Source organism: Neodiprion lecontei, chromosome 6 (assembly GCF_021901455.1).
Source record: "Neodiprion lecontei isolate iyNeoLeco1 chromosome 6, iyNeoLeco1.1, whole genome shotgun sequence".
Taxonomy (NCBI): domain Eukaryota; kingdom Metazoa; phylum Arthropoda; class Insecta; order Hymenoptera; family Diprionidae; genus Neodiprion; species Neodiprion lecontei.
Window position 1 is genome coordinate 23,595,914 of NC_060265.1, and position 23,732 is coordinate 23,619,645.

The 23,732-nt window shown below is 42.5% G+C and overlaps 2 protein-coding genes across 4 annotated transcripts; one reads left to right on the forward strand and one right to left on the reverse strand.

Moving 5' to 3' along the window:
• The first annotated feature begins 633 nt into the window (after window positions 1-633).
• Window positions 634-3,022, forward strand: LOC107222394 (3-ketodihydrosphingosine reductase). Its single transcript, XM_015661749.2, has 4 exons — window positions 634-1,114; window positions 1,554-1,983; window positions 2,120-2,361; window positions 2,495-3,022. The coding sequence occupies exons 1-4, from the start codon at window positions 998-1,000 to the stop codon at window positions 2,705-2,707; spliced, it is 1,002 nt and encodes a 333-aa protein (XP_015517235.1). The 5' UTR covers window positions 634-997; the 3' UTR covers window positions 2,708-3,022.
• A 226-nt stretch (window positions 3,023-3,248) lies between these two features.
• Window positions 3,249-21,960, reverse strand: LOC107222393 (hemicentin-2). Of its 3 annotated transcripts, none has more exons than XM_046742786.1 (6): window positions 21,909-21,960; window positions 21,686-21,817; window positions 12,949-13,100; window positions 12,155-12,365; window positions 10,773-11,069; window positions 3,249-10,626 (listed from the first exon to the last, which is right to left on the reverse strand). In XM_046742786.1, the coding sequence occupies exons 2-6, from the start codon at window positions 21,696-21,698 to the stop codon at window positions 10,439-10,441; spliced, it is 861 nt and encodes a 286-aa protein (XP_046598742.1). In that variant the 5' UTR covers window positions 21,699-21,817; window positions 21,909-21,960; the 3' UTR covers window positions 3,249-10,438. The 3 variants fall into 3 exon arrangements, with proteins under 3 accessions (XP_046598742.1, XP_046598741.1, XP_015517234.2); XM_046742785.1 differs by lacking the exon at window positions 21,909-21,960 and adding an exon at window positions 16,700-16,851 and having other exon boundaries at window positions 21,686-21,818; XM_015661748.2 differs by lacking the exons at window positions 21,686-21,817; window positions 21,909-21,960 and adding exons at window positions 16,700-16,851; window positions 17,161-17,175.
• Between the last annotated feature and the right edge of the window lie 1,772 nt (window positions 21,961-23,732).

A 23,732-nucleotide genomic window follows, 5' to 3' on the forward strand; every position in this document is an offset into this window, starting at 1 on the left:
AAGATCAAGTTAAGGGGGGAAACCAGTTTAAACCGATCGAAAAATCGTCTTTTTTTTATTGCATGAATCGTTAGTATAACTATTCAAGAATATGTGGTCAAAATTTCAAAGCAAAATTCCCATTAGTTCGAATGCATTGAGCACTTAATTTCTTTCATTGCCAGTCCAAGAAAAGGTAAGTCCCCGCAGTGGCGCGAGTATTCAACTGTTGCCAACTTAAGGCGTAGCTGCGAGGCAGGTTGCCCACTGAACTCTACACACATACAATGTATAAAAAAAAATCCTCACAACAGCAAAATCACTGAAACACTTGTAAACATGTATGTGTCAATCATAAAATGAATCCGGATAGTCATGAATATACTATCATATGTAGAATAAATGACGTATATACAAATTAATTCAGAAGTTGATTACATTTTCGTATAGATAAAAATTATGTGGAAGCCAGATATTCAAATCATTTCGTATTTTGAACTCTGAATAATCTGTAGTTCCGACCTGGCGGTCAACGTTTTTATGCGAGATAGTCGCTAGAAGCCGCTGTGAGTGCAACAGGATCGTACCAGCTTCAAACACGACTATCTCTCTCTCACCACGTCTGGAACGCCACCTGGATGTTATGTGAAAAATGTCACCATATTCGTAGTCAGAGATTGTGCTCCTTTTTAATGTTCCGTGATTGTTACCTATCTCTTGATCTTCACACTTTTCTAAGCTTAGCCGGCGTTAGAAGAAAATCGTCCGAGGTCGGTGTGGACCGCGGAGAGGCAGTGGTCAGCAGTGGTGGTGTGGATAGTGTGAAGCTGTCAGAATTTGACGCTTGTGAAGCTGACGATAATAGATTGATAAGCCGGATTTGCAATTCGTCGATTGTCGTATGAAATTGCGGTATTCCTAGGTGTATTTTTGCTCATTTATTGTTACTCTGGGTAAGCATCAGTGTTATCAATATTTCACCAGAATTTGAATAAGGATATCCGCATATCCGCATAAGATGGGACACTTTTGGTCAATTGGCTTGATAATTTTCGTACTGACTGTGGTTCTCTTGGCTGTCAAACAGTTCTTTTGGCACGGCCGGCAAAAGCAAATCAGAAACAAACATGTCGTGGTAAGTCTGAGTGCATCTATTTATTATCACATAGATGATGGTAGAACAACTGGTAGTCGTCCTTACCACACCTCATTTGAAACGTATCAATCAAAATGTAAATATATTCACTGTGAAACACATTCGAGACATTCGCAAGTTCCCGGAAAATGTTACAGCTGTATTGATTCTTCTTAAATTTTCATTGTACCTACTTATTGTCAACTCAGTTTTCATTCAGTTCTGTTTTTTGAACAGTAATTGGTTCACTAATTGGTTTCAAAATACTATGTAAGCTTGTTTTAAGCGCATACTTGGAAACAGTAAACATCTCACAAGAATAACACATTATGTGTAGCTAATGATATGAAGTATGACAAAGCAATGCTACATCAATGATAAGAAATTCAAAATAGGTAATTATCGCTCTGTATAACTCACTTTATTTATTGCGTTAAAGGTTACCGGAGGCTCTAGCGGCATTGGAAAATGTATTGCAATAGACGCAGCTCGTCGAGGAGCGCACGTCACGATAATAGCAAGAGACCTGAAAAAGTTGGAAGCGGCCAAGCACGAAATATTGCAGGCATGCAAACACAAAGATGTGCAGAAGGTGGAGTGCGTATCTTTAGACATTGGAAGCAATTATGAAAATGTTGAGAAAACTTTCAACACCATCGAACGCACCATTGGTCCCATCTACATGCTGATTAACTGTGCAGGCACAGCTATCTGTGGAAAAATCGAAGACACTACAGTTGACAATCTAAAACACATGATTAATCTCAATTTCATGGGAACATATTATTGCATTAAGGCTGTAATATCACGTATGAAGAGTGCCAATGAAGGAATCATAGTGCTGACATCGTCACAAGCTGGTCTCTTGGGTAGGTGCTTCAAAATCGGCGGAAAATATTGGCATTTCAATTGCAATTCAAAGTTCAATAGCCAATCAGTATAAATTTTTGATTGTCTGAAACAAAATCATCGGTTATCATCTTCTTTTGTTCTTTTGTTCCACAGGTATCTTTGGTTTCTCAGCATATGGGAGCACAAAGTTTGCCCTTCGAGGCTTGGCAGAAAGCCTGGCAATGGAAGTAGCGCCCCATAATATTTCAGTGACGCTATCCTTCCCTCCAGATACTGACACTCCAGGATTTTCAATTGAAGAACAAAATAAGCCCTTGGAAACTAAGTTAATATCCGCAGGATCGGGGCTTTTCACACCTGAAGCCGTTGCTGAGCAACTGATGAAGGATTCTCTGGTCAGTATTTTTAGTTTTATCACTTCAATCACAACTCATTCTTATTGTGAACAAATTTTAGTTGAAGAAAATTTTTTAAAATGATCACCTTTATCTCAGTTTCACCCAGTTTAATCTCCGTCTTTTTACACAGAGTGGGAAATTTTTCTCAACGATAGGCCTAGACGGTTTCATCTTGGTCACACTCTGCGCAGGGATGTCCCCATTCTCTTCGATCTACGAATTATTGCTGCAATCATTACTGGCAGGAATACTGAGACTAGTTGGAGCCTGCTACCTAATTTCATTCCAAAAAATTATTTTAGACTGTATGAAGAATCGTGACAAAAACAAGAAATCAGAGTAAATATATCATGTATCCAATGAAAATGAACTCTTGGTTCCGTTTTTCTCTTGATTCTTACAATGCATAATTGATACTGAAAATTTGAAACGCCTTCTTGTTACGAAGGGATAGGTATTTATTTTTAACAGACAAACTGTATTAGTTTTATATTATATGTATATTCATATCCGATATATTGCGCAAAACTATGGCTCGTTTAGAAAGAGTGCACAAAATATAGGTTCGTCAAACAGTATATATTTATCTGTATTTTTTATATTGGTACAAATGTTTGTGTCTACTTCGTCAATGAATAAACAAAATTATTTTCTCTGATATTTATCGTGTAATTTAACAAGTCCTCAATACCTTCAGGTTTGCTATTATGACTGATTCAAGTGCAGTTGCTGCTGCACGATCTGGAGAACCTATTCTACATTTAGGTATTAGCCGCTGATAATTTTCACTGAAATCTGAAAAAAGCCATTACAAAATAATAATGTTACTATCAGTTAGCTAAAAATTGGACGGGCACATGATTTTACACAACATACGACACACCTGCGATATTAACGGTTTGGTTTATTTTTATTTAATACCTCGTAAGTTAATAGTATAATGGTTTTCATTAAGCTTTATGGTTCTTATACACATAAAGAATGGTGATCACACCCCTGCCACATGATTTTTTAACTTAAAGTTTAAACCGCGTGCGTGAACATACTTCAGTCAACCGGGCACTCTAAGTCGTAATTTACAACACGCATAATCGCGATAAAATTGAAAAATCACATTGAGAATAATCACATATGAATCACGCGCTAACTAAATTCGCAGTAAAATAACGCGGATGATTTTTCAATTATCTTCGCCAAACAATTCCTAACATAACGAAAGAAATAGCCAATCAATACGTCTCACTTATTCGCATTAAAAATTCATATGCGTTTTAAAATCGTACAAACATTTCCGCGATCGGATGGTGAGATAGAAAAAGAACCTTTATATTTCTTTTTTTCACATATAAACGTGGTAATTCGACTCGGAGAGCACAGTCGCTGGTTCGCAGCTTTGCATTCTTGTCCAAATATATAGGCTAGTCAATTTATGCGTATGGTGAAAGTAATGGAGTGTTATCTTCTTATTCCCTTTTTTTCAAATATGAATTCGCATTTGAATTTATGAATGTAACATTTACTTATTATCTCTCTTTCTCTCTATTTCACACCTTTCACCATTCCACGTTCATTCTCACAGTTTCACACTCATAATATTTTCGCTCTCGTTCTCGCTCTTATTTATTCTCTCGCAGGTTTCCTCATTCTGAGCATCATCTCGGGGATTTTATATTCTTATATCGTTAGGTATATAGCCTTAAATCCGCGAAACGAGGCAATCATCTAGATTCGCTGTCCACTTACTCGTTCGCTCGACAAGGCTTACTTCTTATCATAGGTATAATATTCTTTTCGTCGAACGTTCGAATTAGCAGACTAGGCGCTTAACGAGTAATTAGACCTTCGGCTAAAAATAAAAAATGATTACAGGGATATCATTGAAAAATAATCACAAACGGAATATATCGCATTTTGCTAAGCTCAAATTAATCCTAGACGGATTCCAACATTATCCTCGTCCTCGCAATACAGATATATAATTCAAACGCACAACGTTGTATACTGTGATTCTCAATTATAAAGCTGTCGTTCCTTGCCGGCGTTCCTCAAGGAAAACCAATCAATTCGACTCCTAATTAAACTGGCGACAGAATACGAAATGCATTTCAAATTCTATTACTATAATCATTTTACTAATTAGACGCTCCGCTGCCAATCAGTATTACGGATGTATAATTTAGGAAATGGTGATTGTGCAAAAGACAAGAAGAAAAACTTGATTCACTTCTTTCCCCCAGAACGCCGCATCGATCGTACAGCCGCAGTATTACGTGTCAGCGATTGTTGAAATTTCGAATATTATAAGTAAATAAACTTTGTACAGGCATTATGGAAATGGTAGTTGAATGAAAATCTGTATCTCATATACAAACTAAAAAAAAATGAGCACTTAAAAACTACAATAGATATTGGTACAAAAATTAATGCTGCTATAATTAGATAATATCACAAAGAAGCGACGAGGACGCAGTCCGATATTTTTTTTTTTTTTTCTCCTCCGGCCGCGTTCCGTTTCAATTTAATATTTACGATGCTGCATTCCTCTGGGTATTAACCGTGCTCTGGATACACGTGTACCTATGTACGTACATGTACGCCAGAACGATTAAACAACCAACATTTGCATTGCCCGCATTATAGAGACGCAGCCTTTTTGAGAGACGAGTCCCTGTCGCCTCTTTTCTTCGTTTAACGCGTCATTCGACCAACGATCCGACGTCAGTCCAACGAACAGTTCTCGTTGGCAATTATCAGACAATAATTATATTATATTTATTATTATAATTATTATTATATCCTCTTATTATTTCTATCTTCAATCTTACCTATATACGAGTGTTACATTCTTACATCTATCGCGTGTGGCCAGCCCATGCTATCCTCTGACATAATATCCTGCATCCCGTTACATTATACATGCTTTACGCATCGTTCTTCCATAATATTTTCGATTCATCGTAACTACATAAACTGAATGCATTTCGGAAGACTATTAATCCTCGGAAAAGCTGTTTCATGGAAATCCGCAAGCGGTTCGCAATGCTGTTAACCTTATTTTATACAGCAAAAGTATAGATGCTATCACAAAATAACCGTTTTCTATACCTATAGTATTATACGTAGCAAAAATAGTTCAACGATAGAATCAGTGGATAAACGTTGAAAATAACCTCGTATATATTCATCGATTCGTAAGGTTCTTCAAAGTGTTGAAATTTCAAAAGATCTTTCGTTCTATGCAGTACAATCATATCGTATAATTTAATATATTAAATTTCCCCGCCTTCTCTATTGCATACCGGTTAGCATAGGCGGCCAGACCAAACCAATGTATTTACGATCCAGAAATTACATACAGTTATGTTATTTTTAATGTAACACGTATTGTATATTATAATTAATGTATGTATTTATATTTATGTATTTACAGACAATCACATGAATCGTAGATATCCTATTATCATTCGTAGGTATTTATTCGTCCTTTCCTATTATACTTATTTCAATTTCACCCTAAGTTCACCTTTACCTAAGTAAGAACCTCGTCTTACTTATGGTTAATTAAATATGCTACAAATTATTTGAGCTGAAACTTGTTCAATTCTCGTATGTTTCCTCACTCCCGAAACATTGAAAACGGCGCGGTATACATTCTGTTCGTGAAGCAAATAGCACACGTTTTTATCACCAATTTGACGTTACGACAGCCTATCGTAAAAGCATTGCTTCAGCAATCGTATACGTTCCGAATAATATATTTCTGCGAGATTTTAATCTTTGCATCGCATTTTAACACGCGCACTCAAGAAAGTGCCCAAGACCAAGAAAATATTATTTCAACAGACCAAAGCAGATAATTGATTAATTCGCGAAAAACAATCTCATAACAATAGATGTAGTTTTGACTCGAATCAAGTTTGCTTCACCGCGAGTAAATAAACCATTTCAACATTCGAAACTATGGAATTTTGAAATTCTCATTTTTTTTCACAATTCGCCACATTAATGACACTTGGAATATTAGTAAGTAAGGCAAAGAGAGCCGCATGAATCATTCCCCCAATTGTACGCTGTATAAACTGTCAAGCACTTCACCGCGAATCGAATATACAATCAGCAATAAATTTCCATTCTGTGTAATTGTCAAATGGCGTGAGCACGCATACAAGGCGATGTGGAAAATTTTACAGAAACCAGCAATGAACGTCCGTCAAGTTAGTAATAAAAATACATTCTAAACACGTGGATCGGTGTGGCACGCTGCATTATACAACGTACATCGTGCATAATAAAGGACCACAGTATTCCAGCACTTATTCTTATACTCCTATATATTCTACAGGCAACGTTTCAGGCTTTATTCTTAGTCCACGCTCGAATGTAGCTACCCTCCGTTATCATCAAACATTCATTGCATTTCATGCGAATAATCGTCGGCCTTCAGCTCCCATCGTATATACCGATATGAAAGTTTGTATTTTTTTACCAGCGGACTTACACGTAGCGTATATTCGTGTACCGATCATCGTGAGGCAAATGATCGCGAAGTCTCTAATCCTAATTCACGATCACTTGTCGCTGTTCATTATCGCAGTATAATAAATCTAATATTCAGAATGTAACACGCACCGCTGTACCTACAGAAATTGTACGCACATCGAGTGCATATGCATCTCATTGTGCCGCAATTCATCATCATCGAACAAGTTTCAATTCTGCCTGCAGTGGCACGGACGACGCTTTAGTGTGCAGTGTGTATATACTCAATACACAAGTATAACAAATGTATACATCGAAACACCTCGACCTTAACAAGATCAATTCTCCTCTAATTATTCCATTTATGTACAGTATTGGTATATTCGGAATCGGTTTATCCGATCGCATTGCGTGAGTTGACGTTAAATCACACGGAATTGTTGGTCGTTTTACGGACCGGAAGCCTCTATGCATAGGTAGGTATATTTACAATTTTTCTAACCGACACAGTAACGCTTTAAAGAACATGAATCCAGTTTGGGGAAACACGGGTCGCGAGAGTGCCGTGATGAACGTTGAAATTTTTTGACCGTACAAAAAATGTTGTTTTCATCGAAAATTAGCTATCACGCGTATTATATTATGATTTACTATCGACAATTGATTGACGGATAGGTCGAAAGACAATTCGATCGTTGAGAAACCCGAGGATCCATGATTGCAGCGTCAACTCACGCAGTCCGTGTACGTACAATCAGCATTGTTATCGCCGAAGGCGTATTTTTTTCAGCAAAATGGCATGACGTTGGGAATCGCATAATTTTGCACGCAAACTTCTTTCTTTCTTGATCTATCCGTAGTAGTAATTGCAATCGATGGAAAAACGTGATATTCGACAGACAAAATGCAACCTACATCCACCTATCTCTTACACCCTTCAACCTTTACATTCACATAATAACGTATCTCACGATAAACGAAAGCCTAATAAGAGAGAGAGAGAGCTGAAATCTCCGTTACCCCGATTTATAGAGAGAGTTTTCGGTACGCTACGGTAGTAGCTTTAAATTTTCCAGAAAAGGGGGATTGAATCTCGTTACGTCCAAAGGCCTGCTCGAAATTGATTTACGTAAAGCAGGTATGAACAATGTATGGGTCGTTAAAATTGAAGGCTCGGCGTTTCTCTGGCAACCTCAATTGCCAAATGAGAAGCTAATTTTGGCGAAAAGACAGACCATTTCGGGAGACAGAGAGATGGATAGACAGATATTAGAATATTGATATGAAAGGAAATGAAACAGGAGGTTCGAGGTCTGAAAGGCGCTGCTCGCACATCAAGATGCGCTTTTATAGTTTACGAGAGTCTCTAACGAGCGGTTCTTTTAAGCGAAACCAAAGGCTCGAGAAAGCCCTGCCGCCTTCTTGAAATTCTCCGGTAAACTGGCGGCGTCTTTTGTCCCGGTTGAGTGAGCCCGAATTGCGGTTAAATTAAGGGAAAACAAACGAAGTGGGCGTGAAAGAGAGAAGAGTGTATAACCGGTATAATTTAGCAGGATCCCGGCAGCGATTGGGAGCGAAACTCATCACGGGAATCATTTCAGCCAGCATTTGCACTTTTGATCTTGCGATCGAATCACATCAAATAGTCAGATTCGGCGTTACTTATTACTTTTTTCCTTGATTTTAAATTGGTATTATGTAACAGTTGTCGAGGGGACTTAAATCTCGGGAATATACCAAAATTTTTTCGCTTTTGAGACTAGTGGACTTCGATATTTGGAGTTATATACCTCAACGTCAAAATCGACGAGGATACCCTCTTCATGTAGTTTAAATTATACTTTCAGGACTGCCACATGTTAATGTAGCAGTTATTCCGTTGGCTAAGTTTTTTTAAATTATTTGGAGGGCAGTTTGACATTAGCTGCGCTGATACACTTTAGGTTTGGACTGAATAGCTTCAAAATTAGGTAACAATTTGATATTTAAATATTAAAGAAAATTTGCGTAACTATTATGTTAACGATCAATATTATTGAGAAGAACTACAAGTAAACTTCATGCATGGCAAAGTACAAATGATAAACTCATTTGCTAAAAGAGAAACAAATGTTTTTCATACGAAGTTTGAAGATAGGGATCGCCTACTTGATTTTCTTATTGTATAATCTAAGTAAGAAATCAGAATATTGTTCGCATCCCGCGCCGTCAAACTATCAACCAAATTTTCATATATATAATATATGATACATTTATTATACATATATGCAGTTATACGTAGAATCGATAAATGGAAGCTTCCAATTGCAACATCGATTTGTATACAAGTTGCACCTCGACTCTCTCTCGGTTTCCCTTTCACTCCTTCTCTCTTTCTGTCTCTCTGTCTCAGCCTCTGTACCTGACTAACAAAGACTTTTCGAGCACGTCTCGGGAGTGGAGGGTGGATTTGGATAGGAGTTCTGCAAGCTGAAGTCCTTGGCGTGGTGACGATCCGTTTAAAAGAGTCTGCGTGCGTGATGTCACTTCTTCGTATATTCTTTGCACCCAACCCCTTTTGTTCGGGAAATTACACAGGGCTTTTTTAACAGCTTTACTCAACGACCCCATAGAAAACGAATGTAAAACTTTGAAACTTAACTAATAACTTCTATTGACTAACGGCCGGATCTCCATCTTGAGACTCAAGTCGACATATAGGTACAAGTTAATAATTCTAAGCGTATAATCCTGTTCTTCAATACTTCAATACATAGGTACTCGGACTTGGGTAACTGCGTCAATTATGCGTCTCCAATTTTCAAACTCTTCGGTGTTCAGTCATTTCACGGAATTAGTTAATGTAACATTTTGATATTACAGACGGATACTGCGGAACATGTTAAACTGATATTCGCTTTGGCACGTACTTGAGTATGCGAAATTGAACCTGATTATATATCTGAAACATACGTCTGGATCATGGATCGGATTTCCCGGCAAAGAGTGTTTATTTTTATTTTATTTTTTTCAATGCCAATGCCTGTGAGCTTCGGATAATACGAGTGCATACTGATTTTTTACGTACGCGATGCAAATCTCTTGTGTTACGAGCAAACTTTTGTGTTACATATCAATTTGCTGGATGAGTCGCAGAGTCACTCGTTGATTGCATGCAAAAATTGATTTCTTCACCTAAGGGTGATTCTGTTTCAAATTTTCTAAATCACCCTTACATCTTCCCAACACTTTTCGACATTCAATATGTATTCGGTGGTTTGGACCGAAAACGATTTTTCATTACCTACTTGACTAACGGATACGCATGAATCAACAAACACGCATCAAATATATTCTCTCTCTCTATCTCTCGCTCTTTCCCTCCCGCCCCTTTCTCTCCTTCTCACTCGCCCTCTCTCACTTTCTCTTTCTCTCTCTCTAGCTTTCGCTCTTTCGCTCGCTCTCTCATGCGACATAAAAAAAATTCCAAACGAGTCTGCGCAATCATCTAGCAATCTCTGAATTGCGGAGGATGGAATGTTGGTATGTAAGCAGCTGCTGTTTTAGGGAGGTGCTGGAACGTTGTCGCGTAGTAGCCTCTCTGCACGCTTATCGATTATCGCAGGGAACCACTGTAGGAATGTAGGGTTTGGACAAAGACGGCCAGAGAAACGAGGATGGCAAGAATAAAGGTGCGTTCCCCGTGGCTCGAGGATAGAGTTACCGCACCTCCTAGCCACCAAAGTGCCCCGCTGCCTCCTGGGGCAGAACTAATGCCTCTTTGAATGGCGGCAGGATGCTCCCCTGAAATAAGCCAAAAACAATCCGGTACACATACTGTTTGGGTTCTGAATTCGCCAGGGCTCTCTTCGTTTCACAGATACGTTCAGCAGTGGTTGGCTGCTGCGTTGGTTGGCAGAGAAATGGAAAAAAGAGAGACTCCGACTCACCGTTAAGAACGTGGAGTTGTACACTGGCACTATCCAAATTACTTGGGCTGCAAGTGTAATTGCCGGAATCTTCACGCCTCGCGGTATGTATGATGAGGCTGCTGACGGTGTCGCTGTCGACTCGTTCCTTCCTCATTTCCAGCTTACCCTGCTGGTATATGAGTACGCGACCGCTCTCGTGGTACCAAAACACGTAGGAAGGCTCCTCCAGAGACTGCTTTATCACGCACCGCAGGGTCACTGTGCTTCCGGTCTTCACGTAAATATCACGGTCTCCCATGATCTCGATTTTTGGAACTGCGGGATTGGTTTTTATTTATTTACCTGCTTATGAATGTAAATTAAAGGGTCTAATAAGCTCGGAGGTCATTCTTGGGGGATGCTTGGAATACTTGAATCCTTATACCGACTCCGGTTGGCCGACCGTACTTAGTAACTAGTGACGCGTAGCGTGCGAGACTGCGGAACGGAAAGACTTTACTTCAAATCCCCAGCGTATCGGTAAAGACCTGACTGACAAATCGCAATAACTGTAGGGAGCCGAATCGGCAATCTGAGGTTTGAACTCGGTCTTGCTAGACCAGAAACAGATTTTCTGCAGTTTCCCAAGTTCCAAGTGCGAACGATCGGGCGTTTCTATTGCAAATCGTAATACGGCTGCAGACGCATATTTATAGTCACCAACCCATCCCTCCCACACCCCGCATAATTCATCGGCTTATAGGAACACACCCAAAATGGTATGGCGGGATTGGAGTGATTATTATCTTCATCTTTATTATTATTGTTATTATTATTATTGTTGTTGTTGTTGTTGTTGTTGTTGTTGTTGTTGTACGGATGGAGGCTTAGGTTTGGCAATGACAGCCGTTTCGTCTTACGAATGAATCTGGTCTAAGCCTCTGCGAAGAACTAACAAGATTTCGCTACTCCACGCCCGCGCCGCAAGTGGATTATCGGTAGTCCTAACCCCCTGAGATCATCTATAGGTCAAGATAAGAAAGTAGAAGAAAAAGGTACGGTGATTAGCATGCGTCAAAGAAATTGGAGTGGCTCGTATTAGCGCAATCCTACCCTTTTGATCCGAGAGTGGAGTAAAAAATATATTGACCCATTTGGCCCCAAAGCTAAACTGAACGTTACGCTAAATTTCCCAGAGATCAAATGAGTTACGAGGGCGCAGTTGCGTCGGTAATACAAATGACCCACATCCTAATGGCCCCACGGCCAGACTACCTATTCTCATCCCGGTAATATAAAGCCACCGTTTTCTTATTTTTCAAAGTTAAGACTCGAATCAGAGATAAACTGTATAACGTAGAGTAAGAGCTCACAAGTGACAAGTCCTCGCGCCCATGTGAAATCTTGATAGTCGTGCTTACCGACAACGTTTAGCTTGATAAAGTAGCTCATCTTCGGCTCAGTGGAGACTTGGCATTCGTATTCGCCAGCGTCCCGGGGCTGGACATACTTCACCTGGAGGGTCCACGTATCTTGGCCGTCCAGATAGAACGCTTGGAACCGTTCGTCAGCGATGAAGGTATATCTGTCCACCGTTAGGATGTGAGCATCTCGCTTCCTGATCCATGACACCTTGGGGAACATAAATTTCTCTCAGACTCCGGCGGGCTCCAAAGAGTTATAGCTCCATGGTATGGGCGGGCGGGTGCGGGGTACAGTTGGAGACTGTAGATTTACTTCAAACTCAACTTTAACGCCAAGACCCGGTATTCACCTTTGTCGTGCCGTGTGAAGTCCACACAGCGGGTTATAAAGCGAGGCGAGGCGAAGCGAGGTGAGAAACGAGCTTAGCTGTTACCAGTTAGGAACAAATCGAATCTAGACCATCGATTAAAACGTCACATCCGACCCAAGTCAATACAACGGACGTGTGATTAACGACTGTGTTACCGCCAACGGAAGCTCATTGTTATTATCGCCCAACTGCGGACGTCGTACTTCGCGACGCCTCCAATCGCCAAGCTATTGTTTTCAGTTATATTTACCTCGACTTACACCAAAATTTATCCAATATCATATCCGGGTCTAATCACATGCGGGCAAAAAATATAATCGATTTCTCCCCGAGTATCCCTTCAAGGTTTTTCGTGATACTTATACACGCGGACGTAAATTCTTGCAATGGTTTGAAACACGGCGAACCGTTTCAACTCACCGATTTGTTACCCAACTGCCGGACTTTGCAGGGTAGGTAGGCGTGGGTTCCAAGCTGCGCCGTGATGTTTTGGGGACTACTTGTGTCGAAGTAGGGACCGGTGTAGAGTCCGTTGAGCCTCTTCACCAGCGAGTGCGACCTCGTACTGACCCCTGGGGGCAAAATAGAATCGGACATATTAGCATACGGGACCGGACCAAGAGGATGTCAGAGTTCCCAAGTTTATCTTCGAAATATTAGAGTCCCCTGAGATGTCAGCAGTACGGTCTTTGGTACGACAACCGAGAATACGACCGATCGTGGGTGAAAATTGTCGAATACTTTTACAGTATCATCTACTCAATATCCGGGAACGTGATAACAATTCTTAATTCGGCTGCTCTTCGAACATGCCTATAGACACATTTTCTGCGAGACACCAAGAGACATAATGGAAGAGAGTTTTGTATTGGGGTTATCGATCGCGCGAGGCGGGCTAAAATTAATCATTAGTTAGTATTTATTGCAGCGAAGTCGTTTAGACTCCCATTTACTTTGCCCATCTAAAAGTTCGAATATAAGCTTATAATGACGGGTATAGATTTCTGGTAGTTAGCAAGGCTGTTGAAAAGTTCGGTTTCTCGAACACAATTTCTTATCCAGGTTGAGGCAGGATCGCGCCTGAGCCAGCCATTATGTTCTCCCTGTTCCATCGCGTCTATATACACAGTATATGTATGTACGTATGTATGTATGGAAGCTTATAGTCGAGTCTCGGAGCTCGACGTAGCCAAAGTTTCGTCCCTGTCCAGTAAAACTAGTTTATTACTACTTCCTTGGAAACTTGTAGGATAAGAATGAGGACAAATTCTCTCCCGGTTTCACCTTATAACCAGCCATACTATAGGAGTTATCTCAAGACACACGAAGAAGATTGATGTCCTTTTTATTCTGCAATCTCTTCGCGGTCGTAAATTAGACTGGAAAACTGCGTTATGTTATCGTCACGTAGCGTCGATCTCGTTTGCAGGCAGGTTCAAGATATCGCACGAGGTGTAAATCAGCAAAAGCAGTACCTTGGGACAGTGTGGACGAGGGACGTGAGGGTGTGACTCGCGAATAGATAGTATCATGTCGCGGAAGGGGGGAGGGGAAGCTGATTGTTCAAGTACATACTTGGTACCCAGCAAATTTACTGACAATGATATCGCGATTAAACGATGAGTACTCGACGCGTAACATTTAACATAATAATACGTTGTACTAATAGGAGAATATAGATGAAAATCGTGCCTCCTAATTGGTCGAAATAATACCAAGTCATGAAGCATACGGTATAATTTGCGGCGCGAGCTTTTTAACAAAGCAGTTGTTGTCACGCACGTGAGAAACCCATCGGCGTCTCGCCACGCGATATTTACTCCTGTCATCCTCTGAAATTTTAATCTAATCTACCCACGGAAGCGCCAAGGATCATCCCGCAGGTGTGTCCGATCGCATGCGATCCAACCGTGCCGTGTAATCAACGAGAAAACGCAGAGTTAAAGAATCGACGCGCCTCGTGAGGAGCGTTAAGTTACGATCACGAGGAAGCACGGAAAGTATACGAGAGATGATGCGGGATATATATTATACCCCTTACAGCGAAAGATTTGGTGCGGTCAACGACAGGGAGGCGCGAATCCGCGCAGGCGAGAGAAATCGTATACATATATCGCGAGAAGCGCTTGCGCTCGTTCTACATTTCGAAAATCATTTGCCCACCGAGATTACAATCCGCGTTTCTTTGGGCTTCAACCGCGTATACGTACCGCGAGGTGAAGGTTCGAACATATACCAGGAACACGTAGCGTACCGGAAATTGCTCGAAGCAGGAAACCGCAAAATACGAAAAGGAACGAGTGTATTCACGAATCCGGTGATGTGAGCTCACGATTTCTCGTATTTCCCACGAGGCCTCTTGGCCCGTTCTTTACCAGTTGTAAAAAGCTCTGTATTACAATCGCATATGCAAGCCGCGGTGCGCGCGAGTCTCGGGATGGCGAATTAACTCCAACGTCGAGGGTATTGTATCGCAGGTATCCAAGAGAGCGTCGAAGGTTCCTCTGATCTCGGCACCGGCCCTGAGGGGTGGAATCGGGGTGGCTAGGGGTGCCGGCGGGCGAAGACGCCATTTTATCAAGATCTGCGATGACGTAGGGGAGTTATACCGCCATATCCGTGCGGCACGGATTCGCCGCTATGACCTCATTAGGCACGCCAACGTCGTCCCACTGCCGGAGTTTACTGCACGACTCGGTGTCCTGTCGCAACGGTGGTGAAATGTCGTTGCCGACTTTGCGGTCTTTGCGGTCAGTCGGCGTCTTTGAACCGTCGAATAAGAAACCGCGCGTTTCAGGTTTCCGCTGGGTATTTCCGCGCGGATAAGCGGTCCAATTTACGAGACCTTCGCCTCTGCCATATCGATTCTCAAAGTGCACCAGGCCTAATGACTGCGCGATGACATGCAGGGGATGCCCCGCGAAACGGGGGTTGAAAAGCGGGCGAGATTACAGGCGCGTCGCGAGGCTACGTCGAGTCACGTATACAGTGGGTATTATACACCTCGACGAGGTATTCGTCCCTCGTATATCCGTGTCAGATTCTAGATATCAAGGATGCGGCGTGAATAAAATAAGGGGTACGTTTTACGAGAACTGTATACCCTACCTTTCGTGACGGGGTGGGAGAGTCGTACGCTGTTTAGCTAGATATTCACAAGTTATTTTATGGGTAGATTTAATATTCACACGAAGCGCGGGCTGGGTGGATACGTACCGAGCCTGAGTGAATATGGCTTGCACGGTTAAATGCGAATATAATAAGGGCGTAAATGAGTAATACACTAGCCGCACTGCCATCAACCACCTTCTACAATCCAAGACCACAAGGTTATTGGTAAATCCCCCCTGAAATCGTTGTCATATACTCAATTCAGGAAAGACCCCGTTTTTTTAGAACCCTCGACGAGGGTGTTTTCCGGAACTTGTTTCCTCCCCTGACGTAGCCGATAATTCAATTAATAACAACTCGAGATATCGAGACAAATTGAGGATCGTTGACGTCGTTCGCCCAATATCAAATCACGGTTTCGCATTACTTGTTCGATTTTCATTTTTAAAGTTGTAAGAGAAACACCCCGGGACCGAAAATAAGAATTAAACATACGTATCGGATTCTCTAAACAGTATAGGACGATGCTATTACCGAAGTCAGAATATTAGTTTCAAAAAAAAAAAAAAAAAAACGAGTTCTACCACAGAGCAATGTTCAATGTTTAAATCGACAAAAAGTCATACGCTGCTTAACGAGGGCATACGATTTATTTCTGACAACAGCTTATCAATCAGTCATACACGACGGTCGCTTCGACGGCAAAAGGTCACACGTAGATCAAACGTCCTCTTTCAAAGTTTATCGACTAACCGCAGGGCAGATAATTCAATCGGACGTTAAAACAGCAATACGTGCTGAGTCGTTGGAAACAGCCGTTCATTTGAAAATTAAAAAGCGGTACAATAACCATCACCGTTCAACCAAAACGAACATCGAACGATACATTTTTATTGTATTTGTTTTTAACCAGCCATCGAAAATCGTAAAATGGTTTCACAGAAATAAGTTTTATAATCGTACACATTCTATCACGCTTCCGTCTTGTCATTTTTCAGTATGACTCTGCGATCAGCGATCAGTTGTTGACTGACAGGTATCGGTAAGTATAAATCCTTACCCGTGATGCCTAGTAAAATCCAGCAGACGAGGCACAGAACATAGTAATTCACATATGAGCAAGCCCTCATGATGACGGAATCACTGACATCGCAAAGCACTACATCTGCCCCGGCCCCAACTGGAGGCGCCTTTTGCGTACCACGGCCACCACTAGAATAGTTCACACATTTCGTAAAGAGGTTCTTTCTCCCACGTATATATATATATATATATATATTTATGTGTGTGTGTGTGTGTGTGTAGCGAAAGCGCGTCGTCGATCCCTCACATATCCGCGTCCGCACAAAAGCACTGATCTTCCACAATTGGCCCGATGCGCAAAGTTAGACCGAGTACCGTCTCTCTATAATAAATTACGCCGCGTGTAGTATAATTTGAGCAAGATGAAAAGGCCGCGGCAGCGATAGGGTCGCGACGGTTATGCCGACGCATGCATATACTTTTCAACTCCGGTCTTACTCGGGAGTTGCGATGAAATTTCGACGATGCTCGTCGTCGCGACGCCCGGGCGAAGCTCTAAAGCGCCGGGCTACGGTGGCACTGCCCGCCCGGGCCGACGCCTGCGCCCTGTTCCGCGCATCGGGCTTCTTCAACCCGTGGTCGAAAAATTCTCGGTAAACTAAAAAACCCCGACGATATTGCCGGGAAATTTACCCGGGGTGGGACTAGCGCGGGGGTGAACCAGCTCCTGTGTTTACTCTATGCATCACTCGCGTTAACCTGAAACACCCCGCCGATCTTATTGTTTTCCCTGCCCCCGCCTTCGCCGAACTTGCACCTCAATCCGACGACCCGATCTACTCCGTGAATTCATGCACGTTAATTTCTATTTGACACTTTCACCCCTGCGATTCTTGCTCGGACAAGCTTGGGTCGAGTCTCCACCTCGCGAGCGAAATTCTTTGAGACAGGATGCGAAATTCTCAATATTGAAGTGTAAATTTCAGGCGCGGCATTTCCAGCTCACTCTCAATGAGCAAGTCGATAATTCGATGCGATGAGTCTTGCCAATCTGAACTCTAGGGACCGTTTAATTCTTAAGCTTGTGCAGCATCGCCTCGTGGCGTATTATACACCGGCATGGGTATTATATTGCACGTGAGATATGTAAGACAATTGGACAATCATATTCGCCCACGCGTTGTACTCATGACGTGTAAATGCTATGTGTATTGTAGGTACATATTTGCACAGACACGTGCCCGGTGTATACTCTCGGAAAGTATCTTCGGCAAACGAGGGTGGCTGCAACTTCGAGCCGGTGAAAATGGGAGTTTTACTATCTTATAGTAGGGGGAAAAAGGGCAGGAAGAATCCCGCCGCCTTTCGCCTGTGTATAATATATATGTGCGAATCTGAGTCGTCCGGAGGGGTGGTTTGTTTTTAACCCCATCCGGGGCGAGTCGATGCAAAAAAGTAATAGTGATTCTTGGTCCCTCAAACGCTTCTGCTTACTCAAACGCGAGAATTTCGGGCGTATTTCAACCCTCCTTCGAGGGTGGCGGGCAAAAACGGGGACTTTGTCGAGGGGTCAACGAGCGGCGAGTTGGAGGCGAGAGTGAACGGATCAAACCTAAGTCGAAATGGGGGAGAATCGGGGTTATTTTATTCCATTTATGAAACTAGAAGAGCCGAGAGACGAGGCGAAACGCGAACGAAAATTGGGAGATATAGAAAATCGTCAAAGCTAGCTTCACCTTGTAAACAAAGACTGCTGCTACTGCTCAACTTTCTACACACGTTCCAGATAAAGTATGAAAAATTCTCTGTATGTATTCTTTTGCTGCAGGAATAACGAAAGTTTTCGAACAAACGTTACTCCGCCAAAGTTAAGAAAAGAACAGGAAAAATATTCTCCATCTTCCCTCTGACCAATTTCTACACGTGCAAGTAGACAACTTGAATTTCCAACACGCTCTGCATTGTGTCAATCAGAAATTCCGGTCACGCAATGCGCTGTGAACAATTATTGTAGAATTTTTCAATATCTTTTTCGCGAAAGTTGATTCAAGGCTGAATATTTATTGCAGCTTTTTGTACGCCAAGAGAGGCGCGTCACTGCTCTCATATGGTCAAAAATTATTCGCACATTCAACCAGTCTAGCCATGCCAGAATATTACTTCATTCGGTTCTACGTTGATTGTAGCTTTCATTCGGTACCATGCAGTTGTACACACAGCAGGTATTGTTGAGCGAAAATTCATCTATGGACACCAGTCACATATGGCTGTACCATTTTTTACTCTCGCTCGCTTGAAAATTGTTATAGAAACCTTATTTTAAAGCTTCGTATACGTAGAGAATATCACCATCTCCTTGAAGCATCCCAATAGGGCAATTAGGGGAATAGCCTTCTCAATTTAATCACAAGGAGAGAAACGAGAAACGAGGAACAAGCACGGAGGGAGCAAAAGTGGAAGATGGAAAATGGAATCCTAACAAGTCGTGAAATTGGTAGCTCTAGAAGAACGACTTTGGATTATCCGGAAATTATTTTCAGTCGATATTATCCTTTTGGATGGGTTGGAATCTATAAATCTCCCACGGTAGATTCGCGTTTGGAGATTGGCTTTCGAAGCCAAGCAAAGCGCACGTCTTCAGACTTATTTTTGCGCCACTCCCGGGGTATCTAAAATATCCCTACATAGTATATACAAGGCACACAAACTAAGGTGAACCTCTGACGTGAAAATCGACGGAAGCTGTGCGACGCGACGTTGTCAAACCTTGCGAATACCGTTTGAGAAAAACGTATAAAAATACGACTGATTGAAAGTCGTCCGCGCGAGATTACGTCTCGTCTCCCTGTGAAATAAACCCGATATAAAATTTTTCGAATTGAAAGTACTCGTCATTATTAATGATTCAGCAAAGTACATAACCTATTTACTTTCAGCCGTCGCGTCGCCATGACGAAGACGGTCCAAAGTTTTATACTTACTCCGCACCTTAGTAAATCTAGATATGAAATTTCAATCATAATTTACCCTTCTCTAATGCATGCGAATCCTCAGGAGTCAAATAACGGAATGCTTGCACCGAATAAATATTGGACAATTGGAAACGAAGATAAAATTGAATCTCCACCTAATTGACCCTGCATAACTTATCCTGATGGTTGCAAAACAATTAATTCCGAAAGGAGAATTTTCGATAAAATTGTTCAGTTCAAACGACTAACAGTAATGGCATTGAATCGAAGAAAACTGCGATGTGTAGAAGTAACGAATCAAGATCTACCAACGACACTTTCGCTACCTCGCATTCAAAACCGAGTCTCTGGCACTTGGCAAAAGCGATAGCGTTTTTTAACGATCAGACCAGCGTGCCAAATACATTTGTCCGTTACAAATGCTTCGATCAAATTGAGCCCCGTGGGTTGTTGTTCCCGCAAGGCGTGCCTAGTTGATCTTTAAACGGCGATAGGGAACGAGAGAAACATTGCGGCCTCCGCGCGCGCTATCATGGCAGATAAAAAATATTTACAGTCAATTAAGGGAGTGAAAGACCTGCAGCGGCCGCAAGGCAAAATGCCGGGGTCCCCTTCTTTCCCGAGCTTTGTGTTAGAAGGGGCGTTTTTCGAGGTGCACGTAGTTGGGAATGGATTACTTCCGATTGACCCTGAATTTCGTAGCGTCGACAAAGGCTGGCAATCTGCGATGCCAGCCGCGTTCGGCACGCCCGCGGTTCCGATAAGAAGCGAGTTTTGTGCTTGGTGGACCAAAATCGTCGAACTACGCCCCGATACGAACGACTCCGAGCCGTAACTTCCACGACCGATATGAAATTTTTAGGCGAAATCAAATACATGGATGCACTGGGACGTGTATGTGCCTGGTGTATATTGAAAGAGAGAAGGAGGATGGAACCCTCGTCGACGCGATGCAGGCGATGGCAGCGTTTCCCAGAGGCGTTAATAAAAAATCAAACAAAACTGGTCGTTTTTCTGACCCAGTTGTGCTCCGGTCCGCGGAGCGGCAGACCGTACCGAGAGGCCATCCGGTATCTCCGGGGAGCCTTAACACCCTCAGGTGTGTGCACACCTTTATACGCGAGTGCGATGGTCGCTCTTGAGGTTCGGTTCGAGAAACCCTCGCCCGTTTGACGTTGTTTTTCAAATGAGTCTGGTTCAATGGGGAGCCAGGAAAGCCCCAAGGAGGCGAGATCTGGGCACGCTTTTGAAGCTCAATTTACAGGCGGAGTGCCTTTGTACCTTTTCGGCCCCAAGATACTGCTCGTTTGTCATTAAGATTCAGTCTTATCGCGGCCTATCGAACAGCACGCCGCGGGAATCTATATTATTCCTTTAGTCAGCGTATTTTTATTATATTATCCCAACCCGCTGTTCGTGACAATTATATGTCTTTTTTCACAGCTAATATTGCTTACACCTGGGCACCACATGGTAAATTTATCACTTCAATTTTACGTCGTACTTTTCTTGTTTCGATCTCGGTACAAATATCGAACATTGGATACAACCGCGCGTTTTACACTGCTCGTAATTTTTTATCACGACGATAAATATTCGCCCCCCTCATTATATTGTAAGTGAAAATTTTGTCCCAGCATGACTTGTCTAAATTTACCACAATCTACGCCTGAAAGCTGGGCTATTGTTGCTGCAAAGTAGAGGAAGGAGGTTTATTCCTACAACGGTAAAATAACTATCGCTAAAAGCTGCTTGAGAAATTACCGTAAAAAAAAATTATCGCACAAAACAATAGAATTTCATTTTTAAAATGACAAAATCAGAATGATTAACTTGCGTTGAAACTACATCTCATCCGCAACCACGAGAAAATTATTGCCAAACCAAAATCAAATTATTGGTACAGAGAGTTCAAATCATGTAAGCGCGAATTGTAACCGTCGCAACGAACCCGCAATAGAATGTCACAACTGTCCCAAGCGGTATCATTCGTTGTCGAAACAGTAGCGGTAGCCGACCGTAACAACGTATTGAAATCGATGGTACATTACCAGACAAGCACATCCATTACACGTTGGTTGCTCGTGTGTCGAGAGTCCAATAGAGTTGAGGGTCGCATCCAGGTCGCAAATCTATTCTTCACAACACACCGCTTTACATTACGAGCACAAATTCACTCTGAACTGTAAAAAAGAGGGTAAATGAAATGAAAAACGATAAAATCAAAAGCTTCAACAATTTCGCCCAACATTTCGCTAATTGAATGAAACTTACCAGAGTATTCACTATAACTACTGTACAACGCGTGGTATATCTCATCTGATGATCTACTCACGACTAACGGAGCTTCTTGAAACTTGCCAGTACGTAATAACAACTTACTCGCGTGTAACGACTAGCTTCGCTCACCCCCCCCCCCCCCCCCCCCCCTCTCCCGCGTTGGCTGACACAAACGTATAAGCACGCACGGTACGATTTTAAAATTGGACCAATAGGTATTCTATAAACACGCACGTCGCATGGTGTAAAAATTCTCTTGTCTTCATCGATGACGATTCTTTTACTTCTTCTACGGGTCGAAGCGCACCCCTTGCAGTGCTGAGTTTAAGAAAATGTGCCCACTGCAACCCATTTCAGTGAAATTGTTTGCTTTCATCGGACATTAAAATTCGTCAATTATCGCCGCCCAACAATTCCGTTATTAATATTACGAGGCAATCTCGGGAGAACTGTTTAAGGCTTACACGTATAACTTTGAGCATTATATCGCTGCCGCGTGACGCCGCGTCAGCCATTAAGGGGTAGTATGTCAGGCTGTATGCGAATAAGGAACGTAAATTGGTCCCAAAAAAAGATCGTCGTTATGGCCAGACATACGCGCTGGGGCGCGGTGGCCGTGCTTCTGAGTCGTAACGCTTATTGAACGAGATTTTACGCCTCGCAATGACCGACCTCCCTCTCCCCCTCCCGCCAGGCTGGAGAGCCCTGGAGTGACGTTTTCCAAGTTGTGCGTTGACGTTGATTACGCTCGGTATTATGTTGTAAAAATGAGCAAATTTTAACGAGATCCGTATCGGCGTAACAACTCGACCACGAAAAAATTTCCGTGCGCACCTGTATACAAAAGTTTAAAAAGTCAATTACACTTTGGCAGAGTTACCCGGGTTAAATCACGCCTCGGCAAAGCCTCGGGTAGCGCCTTGAGGATGCTTTTCGAAATAAGTACCACCGCGGCACTCGATGTCCCTTCACTGTTAAGTGATACAAGCGGCTGACTGGTCAGACGGTCTAGTTCTGGCCCCATTGACGCCAAATGGACGGCAGTCGATAGCCGAGCAACTGAAGGCAGGTTAATCGGCTCTTTTCAGACGATTTCGACCTAATGGAAGTTGACTTCCGGATTCTTAGCTTGACGAGGCCACCTCAAGAGAAGAGATCCCGACCCAAAGACGCGGTCGCAGCGTATAGTAGAGCCAGGACTTGAACAGCAGCTTACAAGAGGCTAATTGTAAAGACAGAAAGGAAGAGAGAAAAAATTCAACGAAAAAGTGGAGACCCCATTGTTCTCCAAGAAATTTAGGCCGTTGGAAGCGGCTGCGGCACATCGCGAGGCGCGGTCTTCGCCCGCAGGTAAAACTCACATCGGCGATTGTTGTTGCAAGTTACCCTGGCGATTTCAAAATACATCAATATTGGCCGCGAGCTTCCGAGTTCTCGAATTGCACGGATTTCCTTGGGTAGATCGGGCAGAGATTGTCACTTTCAGGTCGGGCCTGAAAATGTTGACTTGTCGATGAATAATGTCGTCAAATTTTCATAGATTGCACAAAAGTCGGGCAACGGCTGGTATCGAGACTCCGATTTCTCGTGGGGATATCGCGCAGGATCAACTGTACGCTCTACGCCACGGCTCACCCTTCATTTTTCAAATTACACTCCCTACCCGAAGACGAGTAATTTCTTCCCACGTAGCACCTGCAAAGGATAGTCGACCCCCCGACCACCCGAGGGAGAAACTCTCAAATTTAAAACACGCAAGTGCAGCGAGACCATCAATCCTTTTGACCGGTAAATTTAACGTTCGTACCCATTCGGGAG

Coding starts and splice junctions, on each gene's coding strand:
- LOC107222393 (XM_046742785.1), bottom strand. CDS start 21,753: ATGCGACCCTCAACTCTATTGGACTCTCGACACACGAGCAACCAACGT. Junction 12,366..12,948: donor GGCAGTTGGGTAACAAATCG/GTGAGTTGAAAC, acceptor ATGTTCCCCAAG/GTGTCATGGATCAGGAAGCG. Junction 10,627..10,772: donor ACAACTCCACGTTCTTAACG/GTGAGTCGGAGT, acceptor GGCTTATTTCAG/GGGAGCATCCTGCCGCCATT.
- LOC107222394 (XM_015661749.2), top strand. CDS start 998: ATGGGACACTTTTGGTCAATTGGCTTGATAATTTTCGTACTGACTGTG. Junction 1,115..1,553: donor TCAGAAACAAACATGTCGTG/GTAAGTCTGAGT, acceptor ATTGCGTTAAAG/GTTACCGGAGGCTCTAGCGG. Junction 1,984..2,119: donor GTCACAAGCTGGTCTCTTGG/GTAGGTGCTTCA, acceptor TTTGTTCCACAG/GTATCTTTGGTTTCTCAGCA.